Genomic DNA, 24,270 nt, shown 5'->3' on the forward strand with positions numbered 1-24,270 from the left:
ACTGCAGTAACCTCATTCTTGCTACAGTCTCTCTGTGCCCCATGGGAGGCAATCCCTGAGGGGGGAACTGCTGGGTCTGAGTCTAGGTGAAGGTCTCACTTTAGAAAATCATGCCAGACAGTTCTCCAAAGTGAGTGCAAATTTATACTTCCAGAGCCAGGAATAAAAGATTCTATCTTTTTTATTTTACATAGAAATCTTTCCCCATCCTCTCCCCACCACCATCCCCTATTCCCTGCCCTGCTTGGCCCAGGCCATGCCGAGCAGCAAGTCAGAGGCAGGCAGAAACTTGGGCAGGCTGAAGCTGCCTGAGAAGCCTCAAGCACTTTGGTCCCTAGAGTCAACAAAAGACCCTGGTCTGGAGGACCAGAAGCAGCCCAGCCACCTCTGATCATGGCTATAAATGGGAGTCTGGAACACGGAGCAAGCCCTGCTGGCAGGAACAGTGAGGTGATCACATCCTCTCCCATAGGTAGGCCCAGTGTGATAGGGAGTGGGGCAGGGCGTGTGCAGGAAAAGCAGTTTCTGGGCCTCAACTTCACTCCCATCTTCTTGTTTATCCTTGTCCTCAGGGCTGGTCCTGGAAGAGGGGCTGCGCCCCGCAAACCCTGTGCTGAGCTAGTTACCAGTCCTCAGCCTACAAGTCAGAGACATATATCTGGACACTGATCAGACTCACTGTTCTCACTGCCACAGGAAGGTGTCCAACTTGGCCTGGGAGGGAGAGAGTACTGTCTTGGTGCCCACCCTCTGCTTAGCCCTGGCCTTGGGCTTGGGCTTAATGGGCAATGGGCGGATCAGAGTAGTGTCAGTCTGAAGAAAATGTCAAGGAAGAGGCTTAAAGACAGGATTGGAATGCAGGGCAGGAAAGGTTCAGACTTGGGGGGTGGGCAACCCTGCTACACTGAGCAAGGACTGGCTCTGCATATCTGGCGCTGCAGCCGCTGGCAGGCTGGGATCTGGGGGTACAGGTGAGGGATGGTGTGGGCACCAAAGCTCAGCCCGGCCCAGTGCCACAGAACAAGGATACAGGCTGGATGAATTTTGTCCGGCCTCCAAGCCCATCAAAGCCTGTCCTTACCTAAAGCAGAAGGAAGAGGTGAGTGGGCCAGGGTAATGGGCTAGGGGGCTGGCCACCCAGTCCAACCCCTGAGAAGGTTGGCACTTGCCAAATTGTAGGAAGCCACACTCACTGCATCTGTGCTGCGACAGGGCTCCGCCCTGGCCCTCTTGGGCTGTTTCTGGCCCAGGACAGCATTCCGGATGAAGACAGGAAAGGCACCAGCCAGCTCCTCATCAGGCTCTCCCAGACAGCGCTGGCCACCCAGCGAGAGCTGGGACTCCTGCAGGAGATCCCAGAGCCAAGCTTCATGAACTGGACAGCAGCAAGGAGGGGGGCGGGTAGTGATGGTGGATGGAACAGGATCAGGATCTCTGATGCCTCACCAGGAGGCAGGAAGGACAGTGAGTAGGGTTCCCAGGGTGGCTCCAAAGTGCTTCAGTCCTCAGCCAGGAGAGAAAGGGCTCTGGCAAGACCCTGATCTCTCAGGAGTCTAGCTTTACACTCAGTCCTGGCAAGGGTTGCAGGGTGACTGCCTGAGCTTCTTCTAAGAAGCCTTACCTTCTTAGAGCCTTTGGGGATCTTCTTGAAAACATGATGAACAGGAGAACTGCAAGAGCGAGACATGAAAGCAAGAGGCACGTGAGTGAGACACAAGAGGCAGGTGGACCAGGTCAGCATATGCCCCTTTGGGAGCAACTGTGTGGTATGGTTGCGTGCTGGGCAAGGCACCTCAGTAATCCCCACCCCAAGGGCAGATATGTGAACAGCTGGACAGCCACAGCCACCAGAGTGGTGGAGGCAGGAGAGGTTGGACCACATTCCAAACTTGTGGCTTCCACTCAGAGCCAAGCCAATTCCATTGGAATGTTCACCATTGGAATGGTGTGCTCTCAGGCACCTTACCACGTCCTGGGCTCTGTGTGGGGCTGGAAGCCCAACTGATCCACCACCCACAGGAGGAAAGACAGTCATGCCTTGATAAGAAGTCAGGCCTAGCTCTATCTGCCACCACCTCCACAAGACCCTCAGTAAGTTAGATAGCGCATAAAGTGCTCTCAGAACACAGGGCTAGACATCTCCCTAGATGATCTGTGTAGGTAGGGTTGGGGGCAGAACAGATCATGGCCCCAGGCCCTGGCCTCCCACTCCTAGCTCCAGAGCTGGACACAGTGTTTCCATCCAACTCCTAGGGACCCTAGCAGCTGGATACCCTCTCCTCTTATTTTCCCAGATCTGAGTGGGAGAATGGTGACAGGCTGAGCCTGTGGGTTCTCAAAGTCACAAGGGCAAGGGCAGGGTCAGGGTCTACCGACACTGAACTCCTCTGCTCCTGTCCCTACAGCCTGTGGTCATGCCACATGATGACCAAGGGAGGAAACTCTACTTGCTGAAAGTCTGGTTCTGGGGAGGCTGATCCAAGTTAGGGGCATCCTGGGCTCCCTCACATCCCTCGCAGTCACTGAAGATGGTAGAAATGTCTCTAAAAAACGGGCAGCCTGTGGGCCCCAGGTGCCCACCTTCAACCTTTACAGCTACAGAAGAGGCAACAAGAGGAAGGCAGAGTATCGAGCAGGCACTGATAGGCCCCCTGACTGCAGCCCACATGCCCTAGGTTTCTCATTGCTACCAGGTCTGGCCTTATACCACACAGGTGTCTGCCCCTGAGGTGGGGAGGTGTGGATAGCCACCTGGTTTTCCTCTCCCTGGGCCTCCTCCATCTCCACTGCCTAACATCTCAATTTCTTTCTCTCATGTCTGAAGTCTTGAGCAGTGTATATCTACATGGATGTAAGGGAGAAGCTCTTGTCTCCATGATGAACTATACTTGGCCTGCCTGGCCAAGGGGACAGTCTCTGCATTCACAGTCCCACTGCACCACTTGTGCAGCTCCCACCCACTCCATAGCAGCTCTGTACAGCTTCTCATGCCTGCCCCTGTGGGCTACCTCCTTAAGTGGTAGGGCCCTGGGCTCCTGGGTCTGAGATGGTCCTGCCTCAAGCATGAGTCTGTGGGGCTCACAGTTGAAGAGGAAGTTCAGAGTCCCTGCCTCAGGATTCCAGTGGACAGGCATTCAACATACTGGGAGCACACCCCACCACCCCAACAGCATCAGCCCAGATCTGCCCCTACTGGGACTCCTGTATTCTCTCCAACTCACATCTCAATCTTTGCTTAAAGGGTGATCGTGAATATTAGTGAGACAAGCGACAGAAGGGCTTTGCAGAGAGAACCCAGAGCAGGAAGAAGAGGTGACTGGAACCAAAGCCATGGCCAAGCCAGGTGACCCTCACTGCCCCGTCAGCCACTCAGAGTTATTAGGGCAGAACCTGCAGAGATCCCTTAGCCATTCTCCCCCAGGCTGTGGAAAGGCCAGGGACAACCACTTACTGTGACTTCTCTGGGAAAAGCCTCTTGGCATGGCCATGCTGGGTGCTGGAAGGCTGGGCTGGGGGGGTGTCCACATTAAAGGTGGCGTTGAGGTCAATATCATCACCGAAGGCTGGCCGGCGAAGCTTCAGGTTCAGCATCTCCACAGGAGCTGGACTACAGGCAGAGACAGCCTGGTGACTTAAGACCATAGTGGCAGCCCAGAAGGACAACAGCCCTTCAAACTCAGAGATGGATCAGCTTCGGGGGCCTGGGGTCCACACCTGGTTTTACGCTACCCTGAAAGGAAGCCCTAATCTCTACCGAAAAAAAACACTTGACTTAGTCCTTCACACAGCGAAAGTCTGGTAGATATGGAAGGAAGCAAGCAAAAGCCACACAAACTCAGATGAACAAATAAAAAGCCTTTTGTCCAAACAGACTCATTTCTTAGAATGCAGTGTAAGGATCCAGTGAGAGAGTTGACCACACACTGAAGTAGAGGGATGTCCCTTCCAGCGTCACTCATCATGGCAAATGGCACAATATTAGAAACCGTCAAAACGACTCCCCCAGGGAACTGGCACTTTCATAGCTTGACTATGATATAGACATTAAAGTACTGTTACTAGAGAGTAAACTTAATAATATGGGGAAATGTTCATATGTTAAATTTAAAAAGCAACATTAAACTCTGTATAATAGTCCACAAAAGAAAAGACAGGCAAATTAGACTTCACAAAAATTTAAAATTTTGTGCATGAAAAGATACTATCAACAGAGTAAAAAGGCAGTGCACAGAATGGGAGAATATATTTGCAGGCCGTATCTAATGAGGGATTAAAATCCAGACTATATAGAGAACTTCCAAAGCACAACAAAAAACAAACAATCCAATCAAAAATGGGCAAAGGACTTGAATAGACATTTCTCCCAAGATGATTTACAAACGGCCAATTAATACCAGAAAAGAGGCCCCGAATCACTAATATTAGGGAAATGCAAATCAAACTATAATGAGACACCACCTCACCCTCATTAGGATGGCTACTAACAAAAAAACAGAAAATAACAACTGCTGGAAAGAATGCGGTGGAATCGGAACCCCTATGTGCTGCTGGTGGGAACGTAAAGGGGTACAACCACTGTGGACAACAGAAAGGCTGTTTCTCAAGCAACTAAAAATAGAATTACTAAATGATCTAGCCATTCAACATCTGGGTATATATGCAAAAGCACTGGGAGCACGATCTTAAAGAGAGATTTGTATACCTGTGTTCAGAGTAGCATTATCCATAATAGCCAAAGGTGGAAGCAACCCAAGTGTCCATCCACAAAAGAATGCATGAGCAAAATGTGGTATATACATACAATGGAGTATTATTCAGCTTTAAAAAGGAAGGAAATTCTGCAACATGCTACAACATGCATGAACCTTGAGGACATTATGCTAAGCAAAATAGGCCAGTCACAAAAAGACTATATGATTCTACTTATATGAGGTATTTGGAGTACTCAAGATCATAGTGACAGGGGCTGGGGGAAGGGGGAAAAATGGGGAGTTATTATTTAATGGATATAGAGTTTAAGTTTTTTATAAGACAAAAATTCTGGGGACAGATGGTGGTGATAGTTGTACAACTTTATGAAGGTATTTAATACCACTGAACTGTACACTTAAAAATGTTGGTAAATTTTATATTTTATATATATATTGTACCACAATAAAATTGGAAGAAAAAAAACCTCCACATATAGAGAAAAAAACCCTCTACAAATCACATGATTTGTGCATACATATCGTCTACCTCACCACATACAGAAAGAGGACTTGAAGGAAATTTACTATTGGTCAACGGTGACTACTGCTGGGATAAGTCTACATTTTCAAATTCTCAACAATGAATGTGTTTTTACTTTTTAATAGTGAAGGGGTGTAATTCTATCAGATGACTGCAGCCAGCAAGATTTCTCTAGCTCATCCAGGCCTGGTGGGGTTCCTTAGCTCCTGTGATCAGAGAACTCAGAGGGTGGCAGGGGCAGCCCCAAGAACACTCTCTCTCTTTCCTTCCCTCAGGGCTGCCCACAGCCCTACTCTCACTACTCAGGGACCAAGGGAGGAGCCGTGGGGATATTAGTCTTGGTCAGGAGCCCTCTGGGGTGTGCAGATCAGGGGAAAGGGAAGTGCCTGCACTGACTTGGGTGGGTAAGCAGTCTGGAAGGCCTGGAATACCTCTTCCTTTCCCTCGCCAAATCCCTGGAAATTCTACCCTCTTCGTGCCTCCAAGTGGAAGCAAAGGCTGCTTTGCTTCCCTCTCTGGGAATCACAGTATAAAGCAGCAGCCAGGACCACTCATGCCAATCTTCTGTAATATCTGTTATTCTACTGCTATTTACCAACCCCAGCAAGTCCAGGCCCAGGTCAGTAGAGGCGCACTCAAGAGGCAGGCAGGGTCTGGCTGGGGGAAGCCATTTGCCCTCCAGGTGGCTCTCAGCAGAGTTTCCTGCTGCCATCCCCTCGGACCCTGCCCAGTGGTGCTCATGGCACGTGCCCAGCCTTGACTCAAGCCAAGCCAGCATTTTTCACTCGCACCTCCTGGCCATCCACAACATTAAGCTCAAGACTCAAGAGGTTCTCACAGTGCCTTCCTCACTCCCCCACACCATCTGGCTCGTATGAACACACTTCTTTTTCCCTCAGACAGCTCCTGGTGAATCCCTCTTCTTTCATGAGCTCAAACACTATTTTCCTTCCTACCTTCTGTCTGTCTGATGAGGTGGAAGAGCCTAGGGCCCAGTGCCGCCCCTCACTGGTTGAGGGCCTGGCTTGAGGTCCTCCTGGGTGATACCATCACCTTTGGGATACTCACCCAGGGCTTCATGCCAGAGTCCTCAGGAATTGAGGCAAGACACTCAAAGCCCCCTTTCCAAAACTGAATCAAGGCCCTGGGCAGACCTATCACCTGTGTGACATGGGAGCTAGTCAATGTGTCCTACACAACGTGTCCTAAGCAAAGCTTCCCCAACTCCCTTGAGCTTGAAGCTCAGGGGCTCTTGAGGTTGATAAAAGGAGTCTTCCAAACACCCTCTCTGTAGTACTAGGGGTGATAGCTACCTCCTGAGGTCTCCCAAAAATGACAGGAATGTAGGATAATCCTACTGTAACAAATGGAATGGGCAGCCATCATCAGTATCTGTAGATTTCCAAAACAGTCTGGGAGGGAGCATGGCCAGGGGATAGGAGACTTACCACCAGACCCATCAAGCCAGAACCCACCAGGAGAGGGTTACAAATGCAAGGGAGGACTAGGAAAGATCTAGATCTACAGACACATTAAACAAGCCTGAAAATGGGAGTACTGATGGAATGTGTGAGCTTGGCTCCATCCCTTCCTATTTCTGCATTGGCAGAGCACCAGGTAGCAAGCCTGCTACCTGGGGCCAAGAAAGAGAAGGGCCTTTCCTAAAGACACCGGCAAACCATCCATGGGATTTTAGGGCAGCCAGTATTGGACCTGACAGTAAATCCCTCTGCATCCTAGGTTCAGCAAAGACTCGGTATGATGCCAGCTGACCGCACACTCCCCCAAATCCTGCCCATATAAGTTAGGCTCCCAGGTAGCTTTTCTGTTTCTCCTCCTGAGAGGGCCACAGGTAGCCAAGGTCCCCCAGGCATGGGAGGGAAGTCCAAGAGAAAGGCTGTGATAAATACACACTGACCCTAACAGAAACAAAACTGCCAGACCATAAGACAAAGGACAGTATATTTTGCAGTGGATGCACTCCGAGAGCAAGAAAGAAGGCTTGGAAATTTAAAATGCGATTACTGATTCAGCCTTAAAAAGGAAGGAAATTCTCACATATCTACAGCATGGATGTACCTTGAAGACAGTATGCTAAGTGAAATAAACCAGCCACAAAAGGACAAATATTATTTGATTTCACCTATAGGAAGGTCCTAGAGTAGTCAAATTGATAGAGACATAAAGTAGAATGGTGGCTGCCAGGGGTAGGAGTGGGGCATGGAGTTGGCGTTTAATGGGTAGAGTTTCAGGTGGGGAAGATGAAAAAGTTCTCTAGGTGAACAGCGGTGATGGTTGCACAACAATATGAATATACTTGATGCCACAGAATTATTCACTTAAAAACGGTTAAAACAGTGAATTTTATGTCATATATATTTTACCACAATAAAAACATGATTGATGAAGTAAAATATCATAAAAATTAAATTCTAATTAAAATTTAAGGAAAATCTCCCAAAATATAGAGTACAAAAAACCAAAAATACACAGGACCAAACCAAGTCAGACATCAGATCTGCGGGTGGTCCAGAGCGGCCGGAGACACTGGAGTGCAGCAGACTCTCAAAAGGATAACACAAGAAAGTTCCCGTTTTGGACAGCTAATTTTAAATAAAGACTTGATCAAAGAGAGAGAGAGAAAAAAAAAAGTTCCTAGAGCTGAAGGGGGACTCACATGTTTACCCTGAAAGGACCCAATAAGGGTCCAGCAAGACAAATGGAAAAAACTCTCATCCAGACACGTCAGGGGAAGTAACAGGAGCCCCAGAGCAAAGGAAGCAGCCTAAAACTGTCCCAAGAGAAACAAGAGTTTCACCTACAAAAGAGCTGAGAATCAGATGGGCATCAATTTCTCAGCGGCAACAATGGATTTTAGACAACTAGAAAGCAGGCTCTTCGGGGTCTAAGGGAAACTAACTTTCATCTGGAATGCAAACTGGCAAACTAAGCCAGAAGCAGCATAGAGGCATTTTGACACAGAGCCCAGTTCCCTTCCTTAGGACCTATTTCAAGGTGAACTTTAGCAAAGCAAGGAAGTATATCAAGAAAGACTGAGACGTAAGATACAAGAGACAGAAGTCCCAGGGTGACTGTCTTGCCATCTCACCTCTCCCCTGGAACCTTGGGTGTTCCCTATGGTGCTATCAACTTGGAAAACTGGAAATGCCTGGGCTATCCACTGAGAAGGGGATGCCTGAGTCAACATTGCCTGTGTGCTTCACACACACTGGGTGGCAGGAGGAATAACATAGATCTCTGGGAACCAACATGGATATATCTCCAAGGCATTCCAGGGAGTCTTATTTTAAAGTTATAGAGTGACAGCAAAGCATCCAGAAAACACCTAAAATCAAATACCCAACTGCCTCCCACAATACTTTGAATGTCTATAGGATCTTCATCTGTAGTGAAGCAGAGGTCTCAGAGGGTGCCCATTAAGCTGGTGACCTGGTACCCCTGGGCTGGAGTGCAGGCTCGAGGAACCATCTCACAGGTAACCAGATGAAAATCAGAGGTGTGCACCAGTCCCACCAGAGCGATCTTTCTCAAGTATCCCGATAGTTTCCATTGTTCTTAGGATAAAAATCTGCACTCCATGGCTGGCCTGTGAAACTCTGCAGATTTGGCTTGTCTGCCGCTGGCCCGACTCCTCCAAGCATATCCAACTCAGTCCTGCCTCAGGGCCTTTGCACTTGCCATTCTCTCTGCCTGGACTGCTCTTCCTTTGGATTTGAATGTTGGTTACAGGAATATGCCTTTACATTGCAATATGTCAGGAATGCCTAAGACTCCTTTCAGACCCACATAGCAACCTGTCAGCTGCCATAGGAAAGGTAGAGACAGGGTTTTTGAGGGGACTTTCAGTTTTGAGGGTCGTCATCAGAGCACAAAGATGGGGCAAAGCTGCTACTGAAGATTCAACAACTATTTTTGAGAGCTTGGGTCCCTAAAAAAGACCCTGAATTTAGAACATATTGTGTCTAGTTCAAAGAAGGGCTAATACAAAAAGCACAGACCTGCCACCCTAATTTTCATGCCCAGAGAAATACTGGAGAAAAAGGAATGACGTCAGCTTGCAAACAGCTTGATGGGAAGCCCAGCTCAGTTTTGTACAGATGTAGGCTTATCAGATGTGGTATTCTGCTGGCTTGAAAGACAGGGGAGACCAGAGAAGTTCCCTCTGTACCAAGGTGGGCTGCAGGCCCTGACCCAAGGCTTACTCAGAATGAAGTGGGCTCAATCCCAACTGGGAGCTATAGACCAAATCCCATGATGTGGTGTGTGGCCAGTGGGCTCAGGGCTTGGTTATTGAACCCCCTAGCTTGTCTATCCTATTGAAACACAAGTTGCAAGAGGACAGGGAGGGCCTGGTATGCAGCAAGCACTCAATAAAGACCTGTTGTAGAAGTCTAGACCTTAGAGAAGCCTCGAGTGGTAAAGAAAGTAAGCAAAAGCAGGTATGCAAAGTCCCTGGGCATCTAGAGGCAGCCTGTGTGCTTGTGGGTCCTTTACTGTGGATGCTGGACACAGAGGACAAGTGCACGGAAACATGGAGGCCCATGGAATGGAAAGTGGAAGGGAGCACCATGAGGAGCTTGCAGATGGCACCCTTGAGTGATATCCTAGAAAAAGGATTTTTACTTTTTGCCTTGAGCAGCTTGGGTTCTAAAGGTTTGTCCACATGAGATGGTCACTGAGACTATTAGCTCCCTGAGGGTGGGTACTATACCTGCCAATCTCCTGGCAGAGCCCTCATGTTACTGAGGCTTCTAAGGTGGCCAAGCCGATGGGCTCTGAGAGTAGAGTTGGCAGGAGGGACCAGCAAAGAGCTTAGTTTGTCAAAATCAACCACAGGCTGAACCTCACAGAGTCCTGTACCCCTCACACTCCCACAGCCCTTCCTCAGTCCAACCTACACTGGGGCAGCCAGACAACTCTAACTCCATAAAGAGACTGGAGGACCCAAAGAAAGACAGGGAAGAGTAAGACTGAGGAATTAGTGGGGTGGGGGGTATAGCTCAGTGGTGGAGTGCGTCTGGCATGCACAAGATTCTGGATTCAACTACCAGTGCCTCCATTAAGGAGAAAAATTAAAATAAATATATGCTAAAAAAAAAGAAAAAATGAGGAATTACAGGTACAAGAATGAAAGGAAACTGGCCTATATGCATTCACTCCCCCTGTGACGTTGACCAAGTACTACATGCAGGGAAAGCACTATGTGTGTAAGGAAGTCAGTGGTGAGGGACGCAGACTAGGATGTGGCTTCCAGTCTACGGGTGGCTGGGCGTGTATGCAGTGGGTGGACCATGCTCCAGCCAGACTCTAGAGCACCTCTGTGGCCCCTGGCTCCTGACACAGCATCTGAATAAGAAGCTACCTATGCAGAGGACAGTGAGCTTATTTCTGCTGAGGAGACTAGGGAAGGCTCGGCAGGGCAGCTAACTCTTCAGTATGGAGAAGAGCACAGGCACAGAAAGGCATAGGAGCAGGAAGGCAAGGAAGGGGTGCTCTGCTGTGTCTGACAGTGTGATGTGGCTAAAGGCTGAAGATCCACCGCAGCCCACAAGGAGGCTCCACAAGTGCCTCAGGTACAGTGCAAAGGGTCCCCAGAAGTGTTCTGGCAAGGGAGCGGCACGATGCCCAGGGCTGAACAGATAGGAGGGGTGGAAGCATGGATCAGCTCAGGGCTGAACAGATAGGAGGGGTGGAAGCATGGATCACAAGCCTCATGTGGAGGCACTAGCAAGGGAAAGGGTCAGGAAGGAACCACCGAAGTTAGGTGGGCAGGCTCTAACAACTGACTGGATGTGGGGAAGAAGGAGCATAATGATTTTCCAACCTTGAAAAATGGCTCAAATGAAAATGGCTGGACCACTGAGCTGTGTGTTTTCTGTCTAGACCATCAGCTGGGCAGCTAAGCAGGAGATTGCCCTGAGGATGCTCTCAGCCTGTTTCTGTGAAACACTCAGGAAAAGGAATGGGTGGCTACACCAGGCAGGGACACCCGTCCCTCAGCCTCTTGGCTCCCTCTGCTGGCAGCTTTAATGCGCACATTACTGGGACCAGAAGCAAGTTATTCTGCTGGTTTCATGTTTGAGAATCTGGGGCAGACAGATGTATTAGGTGAGCCATTCCATAAACAAATGCCCTGGCACAGAGAATGCTCCTGCCCTTTCTCTGACCATTCTTAGTTCCTTTCTGGCCTACCCTGGCCTCCCCTTGTCAGAGTCCAGACTTTACCTCAAAGCTGCTTTCCAGCTAAATCTTGGTTGTCTCCCACTATAAGAGGTCCATAGCCTCCAGGCCCATATGGGCCACCCCCACTCCACAAAGCCAAGATGAGTGAAGACCCTTACCGGGGAGCTCCTCCAGCTTATGGCCCCTGCATACCCCAGATATTCAACAAACCTCTCAAAAACCAGGCGGTTGACAGTCTCACTGTCTACTGGCGGCAGGTTCAGGGTTTCCTGCAGCACCGTTAGCTTTTTTTTCAGGCTCTTGGGGAAGGAAAGAGAAAAGTGTGAAAGAGAGGCTGAGACATCAAGTCCAGAACAACTCCTAAGGACATATAGCAACATATGCACAAGGGGCAAGCCCACTGGTAACAGAACAAGGCCTGAAACCCAAATATCAGGCTCAGGAGGCCAGGACTACTGGATCTCAGAACCCCTCTCTGAGCCCCTCCTCTGGTAACCTCAAGGATGTAGGCATAAGACAAACTGTGAGGAAGACCCAGGCTCCAGACCAAGGGCCAAGGTACATGTCCTGACCCAGGAGGATTCAGGGAGCCCAGAGGCACCAGTGCTGACTAGTGCGAGGTCCCCGGGCAGAGCTACCCCAGACCTGCTCTTAGAGAGCACACAAGTCACCCCTCATTCCCACCTGGCCAGGGATGTCCCTCACCACAATTTCCTTGTCAGCGCTCTGTAAGTCCTTCTGGGCCGACTTTAGCTCCAACTTGGCCTGGTCCAGTTCAGAGCAGACTGTCTGCAACTACACGAGAAGTATAAGGAGTAAAGGACAAACCAAGGGGTGGCCATGTGCCCTGCCCCAACCTGCCGCTACACAAACTCATGGAAGCCTGGAGCCCAGAAGAGTTTGGGCACATGGTGGGAGACCTGAGCTCTATGGGGCTGGACCATAGTCCGGCAATGTCCATCTGGAGCTGCCCAGGAGCAAGGGCTGCTTCCCATACCCTGCAGCTTGTGGATGCACCATGCCCAGAAATAAAAGCAGCTGTGCTGACTGAACCAAGTTCCAAGAGGCCTCCTACTCTGGGCCTGGTACAAAAACAGACTCCTGCAGCTGTCACTTGTGGGACCTGTGTGCTCCAGTCAGCTGAGAGGTACCCAGGGGCCAGGAAGAGCATAAGTGTGCAGGTGGTGGGGGGATACTTGCATGATCTGCCACCCTAAGAGGACAAGCCACGTGGCCAGAGTTGATGCCCAGTAAGGACCAGAAACCAGTCTCTGTGAGTCATCCAACAGCCAGTCACATGAAGCCAGCTGCACCATCAGGCCCCATGACCTTGCTTAGGAGACATGAATGAGCAAGACAAAAGGACAGCCACCTCACCCCTCACCTTCTGCTCCCCACTAAGTTACCTTGTTTCTGGAAGAAAACAAGTCCTTCTTCAGCTTGTCAGTTAGCTCTCCTGAAGCCTTCCTTGCCTCTTTTAGATTCTCATACTCTCTATAAAGGGGCCATGGAAAGAGATATCAGCACCAGATACCTGCTGCTCAGACTGAGCCATAGCACCACCCAAACACAAAGCTAGATCCGACCCTCAGCATTTCTCATTCCTACTCTGACACCTGAGCCCAACAGGGACCAAGTGGTGCTGTGGAGGGTCCTGTACCCAATGCAAAGAAAGTTGATGAGTCTCTGCACCCTGCCTGTCTCGTAGGCACTGGTGATTTAAAAGGGTGTACAGGGTGGAGGAGGATAAAAGCTCAATGGTAGAGCGCATGCTTAGCATGCATGAGGTCCTCAGTGCAATCCCCAGTACCGTTATTAAAAAAGGGAGTGTACAGGAAGCCCCAGCCTCACTAGGAGGCCTTCTACACCACCTGCCCCTACAGGAGGCATCTGGGATCCTCCATGCCTGTCAGGCAAGTGACCCCTCTTCCCCAACTTCACACTCATGGTAATGGAGCATCTGAGCTAAGTTTCTGATATAAACCAGGCAGGGTCAGTAACAGTCCTGATGGGAAACAGGCTCTGGATATCACAATGGGGCTTATAGCTCAGAGAGCTGTGCCAACCTCCTTAGAAGTAACACTTATAATTCACACTTAATTCTTTCAATAATCCTGTGAGGCAAGTTATTATTATCTCTATTCGGGAAGCTGAGGATCAGAGAGGTTAAGAAACTTGCTCCTGGTCACATGGTAAGAGGTGGGGTGAGAGTTCAAACTGAGACAGATTGGCTCTAGAGTCTGCCCCTTAACTCCACCTGCTCTGCTTTACAAGCGATGGGCAACAGATGGAGAGGCATGGCTGGGTTGCCATGACTTAGCTCCTGGATTTGGACAGAGGGACCAGAATACACACTTCTTGAGGGATACGCAGTACACAGCCAGTTGCTCCACTGCTGACTGTCCCACACCCATGTCTCGGATCATCTCCTCCACCTCGGGCCGCTGGCTCTGGAGTAGGAGCTCAATCCTGAAAAACACCCAGCCCACGGCATTTAAAATCTGGAGGCTGATGGGTAGATACCTAGTGCAGCTCTGCCTCCCTTTGCTGCCGTTGCTATGGTGACAGCCTGAGCTGCTAGGATGCGTTAGCAGGCAGGTCTGCCCAAAGAAAAGCCCCACAGCAGAGCTAGGCACAGCTGCAGAGATGCTGCTGGAGAAGAAGGGGTGCTGACAGAGGACCTCAAGGTCAGGGATCCCCAGAGAGAGGTTCATGGAACAGAAGCCCTGTCAGGTTGTCTGGCCACAGGCAACAGGCATAGGGAGGAGTGTGGCAAGAGGCCCCACAGAAAGTAGAGAAGCCCACAGAGGCTGAGCAAGGAGACCTGTGCCCATACCCAGCCGGCCTGCGCTTCCCACGGCCTATGGAGATTTGAGCCACAGAGATAGGCCAACCCCTGCTGCTCCTGAGAGCTGTGCCCCTGCGGGCTGGAAGCACAAAGGTATAGGTGGGCCCCAGCTCCAAGCTCACCGCTCCATAGTCTTCATCTTGCTCCGGAGTCGGCGGGCCTCCTCCCGTGCTTGTTTGGTCTCATCCTGCTGTTGCTCCAAGTACTTCATCTGCTTCTGAAGGGCAGATGAAGGCACCTCTACATACCTGTTGCTTGGAGGCTCCCAGGGGCCAAGGCTAAAGTCACTGCGAGAACCTACCAAGAACTGTCTGCTTTTGAAAGTGCTGATAAGCATGTGTTTCAACACCCCAGAAGTAAGGCTCCTGGGCCCGACTCTGGATTGTGCTTTTTCTTCTAAGAGGCCCCAAGCCAACTGCTTCCTCACCTCTCTGCTTGCTTCCTCCTGAGACAGGTCTTGCCATAGGCATAGCCCACTGCCAGCATCGACAAGCCTGCTGGGGGTTGCCAGGATCATGTGGCCCATGCCTCATGGTACATGCTATGCAGGAAGCTGAAGAAGCCTGAAGCACAAATCCGGGCTGCACTATCCATCTAGGGTCATGGATGGTTGCCAAGATAGGAAAGCTGAGCCTGAGGCAGCTGGCTAGGCTGCCCTCAGCACCTGGCCACTCCATCTCTGACCCGGGAATGCCATCAGACTCCTGCTCTGCAGCCAGGAGCTAGTTCACTCCTTCCCTCCCACCGGCCAGGACACGTGATCCAGCCCAGCCACCAAGCAGGAATAGAAACAATGAGCACCCTGGGGCCCTGTCTGATCACACGGATGGCTCCCTTTCCCTTTCGAATGGCATCCAGCAAGACTGCTCCTTCCTACGAGGCCAGAATATCAATCATGAATTCAGATCAATCACCTCATGCCCCTTGGAGAGCAAGAGGCTCACCAACCCAGGCTGATACAAAATTCATCTGGGTCTAGAGCCGCTTGCTCTGCAGGCTTTGATCTGTCCAGTCAGCTCAGCACAGCCGACTTCAAAGGCCCCCTGCTCCTCCCTGGGATGCTGTTTCATCTGGCTCCAGAGAGCAGCCCAGCCAGACTAGTGTGCTAATGGAAGGTTCTTCAGGCTGGCTTTGTCAGTGGAGTACAAACCACTTTTGGAAACACGGTTCAGTCTCACTGAGGTCTTGGCTGAGCAGCCCCTCCAAGGACTGGGAAGGGCTTGCCTCCCCAGACTACCAAGTACAAAATCCATAAGCGTAGCCAATATGACGCTTTTCTTATGGGCTGGATGGGCACAGTATGGGAGGCCTGGGAAGATGGGATTTGCCTCCATTTTACAACTGAACACACCAAGGTATTAGCCAAGAACCAAATGATACGTCCAGTAGAGTAATGAGCCCAGGACTTCAGACTATACCTCCCCACCAATCTTCGCCCCCAAGACCCGGGGACCCACCTTGAGGGTGGAGCACAGCATCTCGGCCTTGTCTAAGGCCTTCTGCAGGGACTCCACAGTGGCGTTGCGCTCTTCCAGCGTGTCCCGCAGAGTGTCAATGATGACCTGGCTGTCTCGTTTTTCCTTCTCTGGAGCAGGGGTGAAGATGGAGGGAGAGGAGAGGCCCCTTCACCCATCCATATGAGAACCTGGACCCTTGGGCTCCAGCACCCACCCCAGAGCCCATGAGGAACAAGTCTCAGAGCAAAGGGTTGGATGGCCCACTTCTCTTGCTGGCAGGCACCAAACCAGGGAATCCCAGCCAGAGTTTCTTCATTTCCAGGATGAGACCCTCTTTGTGCTGCTTGAAACTACCTGAGTAAAGACTTCACTAATCCCTGTTCCTGTGGCTTTAGTTAATTCCTCATCCCAGAACTCAAGGAGATTCCTGCCAAACTTGGCAGCTGAACCCTCTTTTACAAATACTCTGTCCTATCAGGTAGCCCCCTCCTACCCTGGGTCCTAGGCAAGAAGTCTCAGACAAAGAGAAGAGGCTCATCTGGTCCAGGTGGACAGCTTTAGTCACCTCCCTTTCCTCTCCTTTTCTGCCAATCACAAGAGCTGATAAGACTCTTGGACAGACAAAGCAGGGAGAACCCCTGGCTCTGCCAGGAGGGAGGACTTCCTCCCAGGGTCTCTCCCTCCAGCACCCAAGTCAGGGGCTTCCCAGGGCCCCTTGGGAACTCACCTTTCTGGGAAAGCAGGGCTCTAGTATTATCCAGTTCATTCTGAAAAGCAAGATCCACAATAAGCAGCAAAAAAGCAACAGAGCTGGCTTCCACTCGGCCTCCCATAAGGCTTGTGGGGAGACCCGGGAGGTGACAATGGGGCCTATAGATCCAGAGAAGCATCTCAAGGACCCTGCTGCATCTCAAGGACAAGCTAAGTCAACAATGGAGAGAGAAGCCTTGCTTTATCTCTTTGTGCCTTTTTAAAAAGTAGAAAAGATGAATGGAAATAATCTCAGGTATAAGACCCCAGGGCAGGAAAAGAGGCACAACAGGGCAAAGTAAGTGGATCTGGACCTGTGTGGTCAGTCTCATGGCAGAGGCTTCCATTGGTTCCCTGGGCCTGTGCTGGCCCTCACCCTCTCTGGCATTAGCTGCTCTCACTGGGGACACAGAGCTGGGATGGCCAACCACTCCTTGTCTCCACCCTGGGTTCTGCCTGCTTCATGTTCTAACCATTTCCAAGCTCTAAGCTGGTTCTGTGTACCATGAATCTTCCAGGCCCATTACGGTAGGTGAGCCAGGACAACTCTGCCCCACTGAGTGAAATGTCACATGTGCTAGACTGTGAGGGTTAAATGAACCTCTCAAAGTTCATGCATGTTCCAAATCCACTGCTGCAGAACCACTGAGAGGCTGGAGCAGAACTGAGCTGAGCTCCCATCCAGGAGTTCCACGCACTCAACATCCCTATGGGCAAGAGAGGTGTCTACTCCATAAGCAGGAAAACCAGACTTGGCAGACCCGAAAGGTTTGGCCAAGGGTCCAGGGTGGTAGCTGGATGCAATCCAGACAAATCCTCCTCCAGATCACCCTTCCTAGGTCAACACAAGATACAGAATATCACATGTGACCAATAATAAGGCCCAGCCCCAGTGGGCAGATAAGCCCCTGCTGTCAAACTCTCCACCCAGGACTCTGGGGCAGGAGCTGTTGGTGGCTGAGCTGGTCAGCGTAGGCTGGACATCTGGGGTGGAAGTGGTGGATAGAGAAGGGCATGCATGGGCTGCCTGAGAGTGGCTGTCAGTCCAAAGCTACTGCTAGCTCTCTGGCTCCTTCCACATCTAAGCAGGGTGCCTTCCAAGCTCTTGCTCCAAACTACTTAAGATTTTGCCTCCCTGTCTCCTAGAATTGGCTTTGAAAGCCGGAAAGAAATGAAGCTGCTTTTGTTGCCTTTATCACAGGGAGGACACAGCTTAAAACTGGGAGCAGTTACCATGACGATGAACATGTTGGCTTTAAGCACAAAAGCTCCACATTCTTGAAGCTGTGAGGTTCCAAGGACATCACGGCACCCTGGGGGTGGGGCCAAATGAATCCTGATCTGACAGATGCCCAGCAAATTCCCAGCAAATTAACCCTCAGAGTCCAGGTTCACTTGCAAACCTCAATCCCACTTCCTTGAGAGGTTTCTGCCAATACAACCCCTTTGTGCACAAAGAAAGCTAAATCTTAGACTTGGAGGGGAAGCAGCAGAAGTGTAGGAGGGAATCCACCCATCCTCCCCTGCAGTGTGGGTTTCTATCCTGGCTGCACATCTTGATTCCAGGGGCTCTGCCCTCCATTCTTGGTCTGGAAAGACTCAGGACCCTGGGTATATACCAAGCTCCCCAGGCAGTTTTGAGGCACAGGCAGGTTTGTGAAGTGGGTCTACACATCTTCTCTGGCTGAGGACTGGAAGCGTTTTCTGATCTGTCTCTAACTGTCCAAGCAGCAAAGTGGGCTGAGAAGGATAGCTGTAGATCTGACCTGTGGTCAGAGTTGCTCTGAAATCCCCAGGGAAGTGCTCACAACCAAGTAGCTCCCTTCCTTCCTACAGCCTATTTCTCCAATGACTGTATCACCATCAGTTGCCCTCTGCTCTCATTGCCTCTGCCTTTAAATCTCTACCAAGTCTCCCCTCTAGATCTCCATCTCCATACTCCAGCTACCCTCCCTTGGTAGGAGCAGAAACTGAACTCTCAGAGGGCTTGGGGCTCAGTAGAATGAGATAAATTCTGGATACCTTTAAGAATTCTGCATCTAAGACACTCTCCTCCTCTTGGGCAAGGTCAAAGAAGAGCTTATTGATAATGGTTCTTTTGCCGACCTGGATGGGAGAACAAGATATAGCATGACTGCACAGCTGGGTCATGGGCAAGGAGGACAGGGATACACAAGTAGCCTAACATGCACCTAAGCCTGTTCTCAGGCCTAACCTTTCATAGCACATCCCGTGGAGTCAGACAATCTCTGCAACGCTGTAGATATCCCAAGCTGGTGCCACTAGCTTGGTGGTTACTGAAGTCATGTCACTGCAGACCACCCATGTGGTAACTGCTCAAAAGATACCCCAACTCTAGGTGTTAGGCATTGAGAAAATGGGGAAAGGCAGGGAAGGAAGCCAAATCTACTCGGATGAGGACTGGCCCAGGCAACAAGTCCATCTGTCAGCTACCCCTGGGCATAGGCAGACCTCCCAAGCCAGTCGAAAGCACAAGTAAGGCTCAATCAGCCTCAAACCATGAGGGTCCAAATAGGTCAAAGATACTCCTTAGCTTGAGAGATCTTTCCTCTTTCCTGCTCCCTGGCAAGGAGATGTCGTTAGCTGAGGTTTTTTTCACCCCACCACCCTCACCTGGATTCGGCACTGTGGGCAGGTCCGACTTGGTGCTGTCTCAAACCACTGAATTAGGCTGGAAGAGAAGCAGAAAAACAGACTGGTGAGCCCTGGCTTGGGGGGAGACACAAAGACCAGGTAGCCACCCTCACCATAATGGCATCTGTCCTGTTTCTCCTCCACCCAATGCCTGCCCACAAGGAGGGCAGCGCCACAGGCAGTGATAGTACATCCCACAAGCCTGGCTGGTAGAAACACTCCAACCAGCTGGCCCTTCTTTTGGCCCTGTTGGCTTGGCCTTCCCTACCTCTGAGCTGAAATTCTGTCAACCTTCTAGGCTTTGACTGGGGGGTGGGGGGACAACACTCAAAGCCAGGGTCACTTAGAGATGGGGATTATAATAATATCCTCATTTAAGCTGGGACTCCAAAGGGCTATACTTTCAAAGTAAGGGTAAACTAGAGGTAAAAGCAAGTAGCAGTAAAAGCAAAACACAGCTCAGCTATGCACCATCTATGTGCCTTAAACTTTAATTAGTCTCCCACTAAGAGATTCTCCTACCCCTAGGACCAAGGAGGAACAGTCCTTTCAGGAAGATGATACCATCATCTTAGGTCTCAATTTTTTTTAATAAACAATTTTTCGAATACTATATACAACATATAATCAGAGTTAACCATGAATAATGGAATATCACACAGCAATGAGACAAACGAGTCTACAACTAAGAACAAAATTATGGATGAATTACATAAATATAACATAGAGGAGGAGAAGCCAGATACAAAAAAAGCTATATTGTGCATAACTCCACTTACATAAAGTAAAGTAGGCAAGACTCATCTATGCTGCTGGAAGTCAAAACAGTAGTTATTCTTATGTGTGGGGGAAAGGTGGGCTGAGGGGTGGGTGTAACTGGAAGAGGGCATGAGTGTTACTGACCTGGGTTCCTGAACTCTTTAATCAATAGAAATTGGTAAGAGGCTGGATGAGAAATTCAGGCAAGACCTTATTGGGACTCGAGCTGCAGCACAGGAAGCAAAAACAAGCAACAGGAGCACTTAAATGGGGTGAGGGTAAAGGTGGATGGGTGCACTGGACTGGAGGGGTGGCTTAGGGGGTCTGCCCACTCCTTTGGTGGTACTGGGTGCAGGGATCATGCCTAGTACCTTGATTTTGCTCCCAACATCTCAGAAGTGGCAGTTGAGCCATTTTATATTTTATTGTTCATAATTTGCCCCAACTGCACATGTGTGCAGTTATTTTTAGTCCCTTATAACGTCTTTGTATTCTGTTGCTCCAGGAAGATGTTTATCCAGGTGCAAGTGTAAACACTCTGGTAGTGTCCCAGGTCCCAGTCTCTCACTAAGAGGTTTCTGAAGTGCTAATATCTAGTTTCTTGATCTGAATTCTGGTTGCACGAGTATGTTCAGTTTGTGAAAATTCTGCAAGCCATACACTTATTCTTTGTGTACTATTATGTAATATATCATATTCCAATAAAACGTTTTGGTTTTTTAAAAAAGCAAACAGTTACACAGGGAGAAAAGCACTACAAGTGCAAACCAGAACATATCCACAAAGGATTCAGACATTGGAATGGTCAGACACAGAGCATAATAAACACATTATACTGAATAAATAAAAATTAAGATTGAAAATATCAGTAGAGAATTAGATAATAAAAGGTGACATAACAGAGTTTAGTAAGAACCCAACAGAAATTCTAAAACTGAAAAAAAGGCCAAAATTAAGAATTCAATGGATGAGTTTAATAGCAGTTTAGACACAGGATTGAAGAATTAGTACACTGAAAGATAGGTCAGAGGAAATACTAAGAATTAGAAAGACGGAAAATGTACAAGAGATGATAAGAGATACAGAAGATACTGTGAGAAGGTCTAGCACACATATAATTAGGAGTTACAAAAAGAAAGCGTTAGGTTGAATAACGCCCTCCCCTCCAGAAGTCTATGTCCTAATTTCTAAAACCTGCGAATATGTTACCTTATATGACAAGAGCAATCGTGCAGATGTGATTGAGTTAAGGAGATAGGGGGAGATTATCCAGGTGTGTCCCATGGGTCACAAGGGTCCTCATAAGTGAGGCAGGAGTGTCAGAGTCATACAGAGAGATGAGAAGTTGTAAAACTGCTAACTTTGAAGATGGAGAAAGGGGCCAGGAGCCAAAGAAAGCACAGCCCCACTTCCACCCTGATTTTTACCAAGTAAGACCCATTTTGGACTTCTGACATCCAGAATTATAAAATAATAAATCTGCATTGTTTTAAGCCACTAAGTTAGTAGTAATTTGTTACAGCAGAAATGAGAAACTAGCATAGAAAGAAAAGAGATAGTGGAATAGAGGCAATACATGAAGAGTTAATGGCTGATAATTTTTCAGAACTGATTAAAGAAATTGTTCTGCAAGTTAAACCTAATGAATCCCAAGCAGAATAAATAAACATAATAACAAAAAGAGAATTGAGGTAACTATATTGTTGTCAGACAAAATAGACTTTGAGTCAAAAAAGGTTACAAAAGACAAAGAAGGACTTTACATATTGATAAATTTCCACTCTAACAAGAAGTAACAATTGCAAACATATATGCACCTAACAAAATATATATGAAAGAAAACTGTACAGAACTGAAGGGAGAAACAGCTCTACAATAAAGGATGGAGATGTCAATACCCTACAATTTTAACAATGGATAGAATAATCAGACAGATGATCAATAAGGAAATAGAGGACTCGAACAATACTTTAAACCAACTAGACTTAACAGACATATGCTCCCTCCAACAACAGCAGAACACACATTTTTCTCAAGTGCTTGTGGAACATTGTCTCATATGTTGGGCCATAAAACAAGTCTTAATACACTTTAAAAGACTGGAAATCATACAAAGTATCTTTTCTGACTAAAATGGAATGAAACTAAAAATCAATGAGAAGAAAAATGGAAAATTCACAAATATATAGAAATTAAATTAGTCTTAAACAACCAGTGGATCAAAGAAGAAATCACAAGGGAAATTAGAAAATACCATGAGATGAATGAAAATGAAAACATCATACCAAACAACAAACTGTGGAATACAGCAAAACCAGTACTGAGAGGGAACCTGATAGCTTTAAACACATGCAGTAAAAGAGAAGATACCCATTAGGATGGCTGTTATTAAAAAAAAAAAAAGAAAATAACAAGTGTTGGCAAGGATGTGGAAAAATTGGAACCCTTGTGCATCGCAGATGGGAATGTAAAATAGTGCAGCTGATGTGGAAAACAGAAAGACAGCTTCTTAAAAATTAAACATAGAATTACCGTATGATCCAGCTATTCCACCTCTGGGTATAACCCAAAAGAAAGGAAAACAGGAACAGATACTTATACACCAATGCTCATAGTAACATTACAGCAGCCAAAACATGGAAACAACCCAAGGTCCATTAACAGATGAAGGGATAAACAAAATATGGTATTTCCATACAATGAACATTACTTAGTCATAAAAAGGCAGAAAATTCTGAAACGTGCTACAGCATGAATAAAAACATTATGCTTAGTGAAATAAGCCAGACCCAGAAGAGCAAATATTGTGCAATTCCACTTACGTGAGTTACCTAGCATAGGAAAATTCAAGGAGAGACAGAAAGTAAAATAGAGGTTTCCAGGGGAGGGAAGAATGGAAAGTTACTGTTTAAAGGGTACAGTGCTGTTTGGAATGATGGAAAAGTTTTGTAAATAGATAGTGGTGATGGTTATACAACATTGTGAATGTACTTAATGCCACTGAACTGTACACTTAAAAACAGCTAAAATGGAAGGCATCTTTGAGCTCACTGAGCAAACACCATCCTGAACTAAAAAACTGTACGAAGATGTTTTCATTGAAATTAAATGGAGGCAGACATGACCAAGGAATATAGTAAGAATTTGATCTCTTTATGTATCCTGTGATAGATGAATGTGTGGAGACAGCAACTAGTGGGCAACAGAACAATACTAAAAGGGTGGTAATATGAGGAAATAATATCATCATGTTAGAAGCCTTGGAAGAAGTATAAAAAATGGCTGTGTTCACCAGAGAAATCAACTGGTTCCACATGTCCCCTTTTCAAAGGGCTTGTTTTACTATGATATAAAAATCAGGTCCTGTACATTTTCATAATGAACTTTTTTGTTAAGTAAAGTTTTGTAAAAGTGAAAAGTTAAAATGGTAAATATTATATATTTTTACTACAATAAAATGATGTATAGTAAAAAGAAAAAAAAGAAATGGTTAAAATGGTAAATTTTGTTACGCATATTTCATCACAATTGAAAAAGGAGCTCCGAATCAGCCTGTCCACAGCTGCTAGGGGAACCTTCCCACCAGCTGTACACTCGACAGTATGGTCCTACGGGTCTACAGAAACGCTTGATTAGCGAGGACCTCCTTGCCCTCCAATATTAACTTGAGTCACCTAGGGTCTGTGAATATACTGGGGTGTTTAAACAACGAAATGACTCTGGACAGAATCATTCCAAAACGTCAAGCAAACCACAACAAATCGGGTAGCCATAAGTGTAACAGGTCTCAAAGAAACAAACGGGCTCGCTAATGTGGCAAAAGTTCATCTCCCCCCGGGTTACTGATTTTGAAATCACGTTTCTTTGCAAGTCTATCAAGGAAACCACTACTCTGTCTTCATTAAACCAACCCCGACCCTTGCCGGCCTCAGCTCAGGTATCACCTCCTCCGGGAAGCCTGCCATGACCGGCTTCTGCCCAGGTTGGGAACCTCTCGTGGGGTACCGTCTAAGGACGTCCTCATCACCAGTCTGGGCTCAGCGGACCGGTCGCCCGGACACCCCACAGTCCTGTAGAGGTACCAGAGCGAGTGCCCAGCCCCCAAACAGCGGTCACTCACCACTGCAAGTGGAAGGTATGGCCGCAGTGGATGGCGGCCACGTCACGGGAGTGGTCGAAGAAGTCGGAGCAGATGGTGCATAGCGCACGAATGGGCATGATGACTGATCTCAACAGGAGCAGGTATCCAAGGAAGCCGCGACCGGTCCAGCTTCGTGGCTGCGCCTAGGCGTCTCCGTTTGCTTCAAATTTGGCTCCACTGAGCGACTTCCGGAACGGATCGGAAGTGGCCACACGGAACTTGAA

At 48.3% G+C, this 24,270-nt stretch overlaps 1 protein-coding gene and 1 pseudogene across 2 annotated transcripts; one reads left to right on the forward strand and one right to left on the reverse strand.

Annotated features, from left to right (window-relative positions):
- Positions 1-165: 165 nt before the first annotated feature.
- Positions 166-24,232, reverse strand: TRAIP (TRAF interacting protein). Of its 2 annotated transcripts, none has more exons than XM_072941291.1 (15): positions 24,026-24,232; positions 19,126-19,183; positions 18,514-18,597; positions 16,469-16,508; positions 15,742-15,869; positions 14,407-14,498; positions 13,792-13,905; positions 12,843-12,930; positions 12,142-12,231; positions 11,647-11,735; positions 3,452-3,607; positions 1,622-1,670; positions 1,194-1,343; positions 1,031-1,081; positions 166-813 (listed from the first exon to the last, which is right to left on the reverse strand). In XM_072941291.1, the coding sequence occupies exons 1-15, from the start codon at positions 24,121-24,123 to the stop codon at positions 685-687; spliced, it is 1,416 nt and encodes a 471-aa protein (XP_072797392.1). In that variant the 5' UTR covers positions 24,124-24,232; the 3' UTR covers positions 166-684. The 2 variants fall into 2 exon arrangements, with proteins under 2 accessions (XP_072797392.1, XP_006196589.1); XM_006196527.4 differs by having other exon boundaries at positions 14,407-14,501.
- Positions 21,243-23,180, forward strand: LOC116283879 (small nuclear ribonucleoprotein G pseudogene; annotated as a pseudogene).
- Positions 24,233-24,270: the final 38 nt, after the last annotated feature.

Source organism: Vicugna pacos, chromosome 17 (genome assembly GCF_048564905.1).
Source record: "Vicugna pacos chromosome 17, VicPac4, whole genome shotgun sequence".
Classification (NCBI taxonomy): Eukaryota; Metazoa; Chordata; class Mammalia; order Artiodactyla; family Camelidae; genus Vicugna; species Vicugna pacos.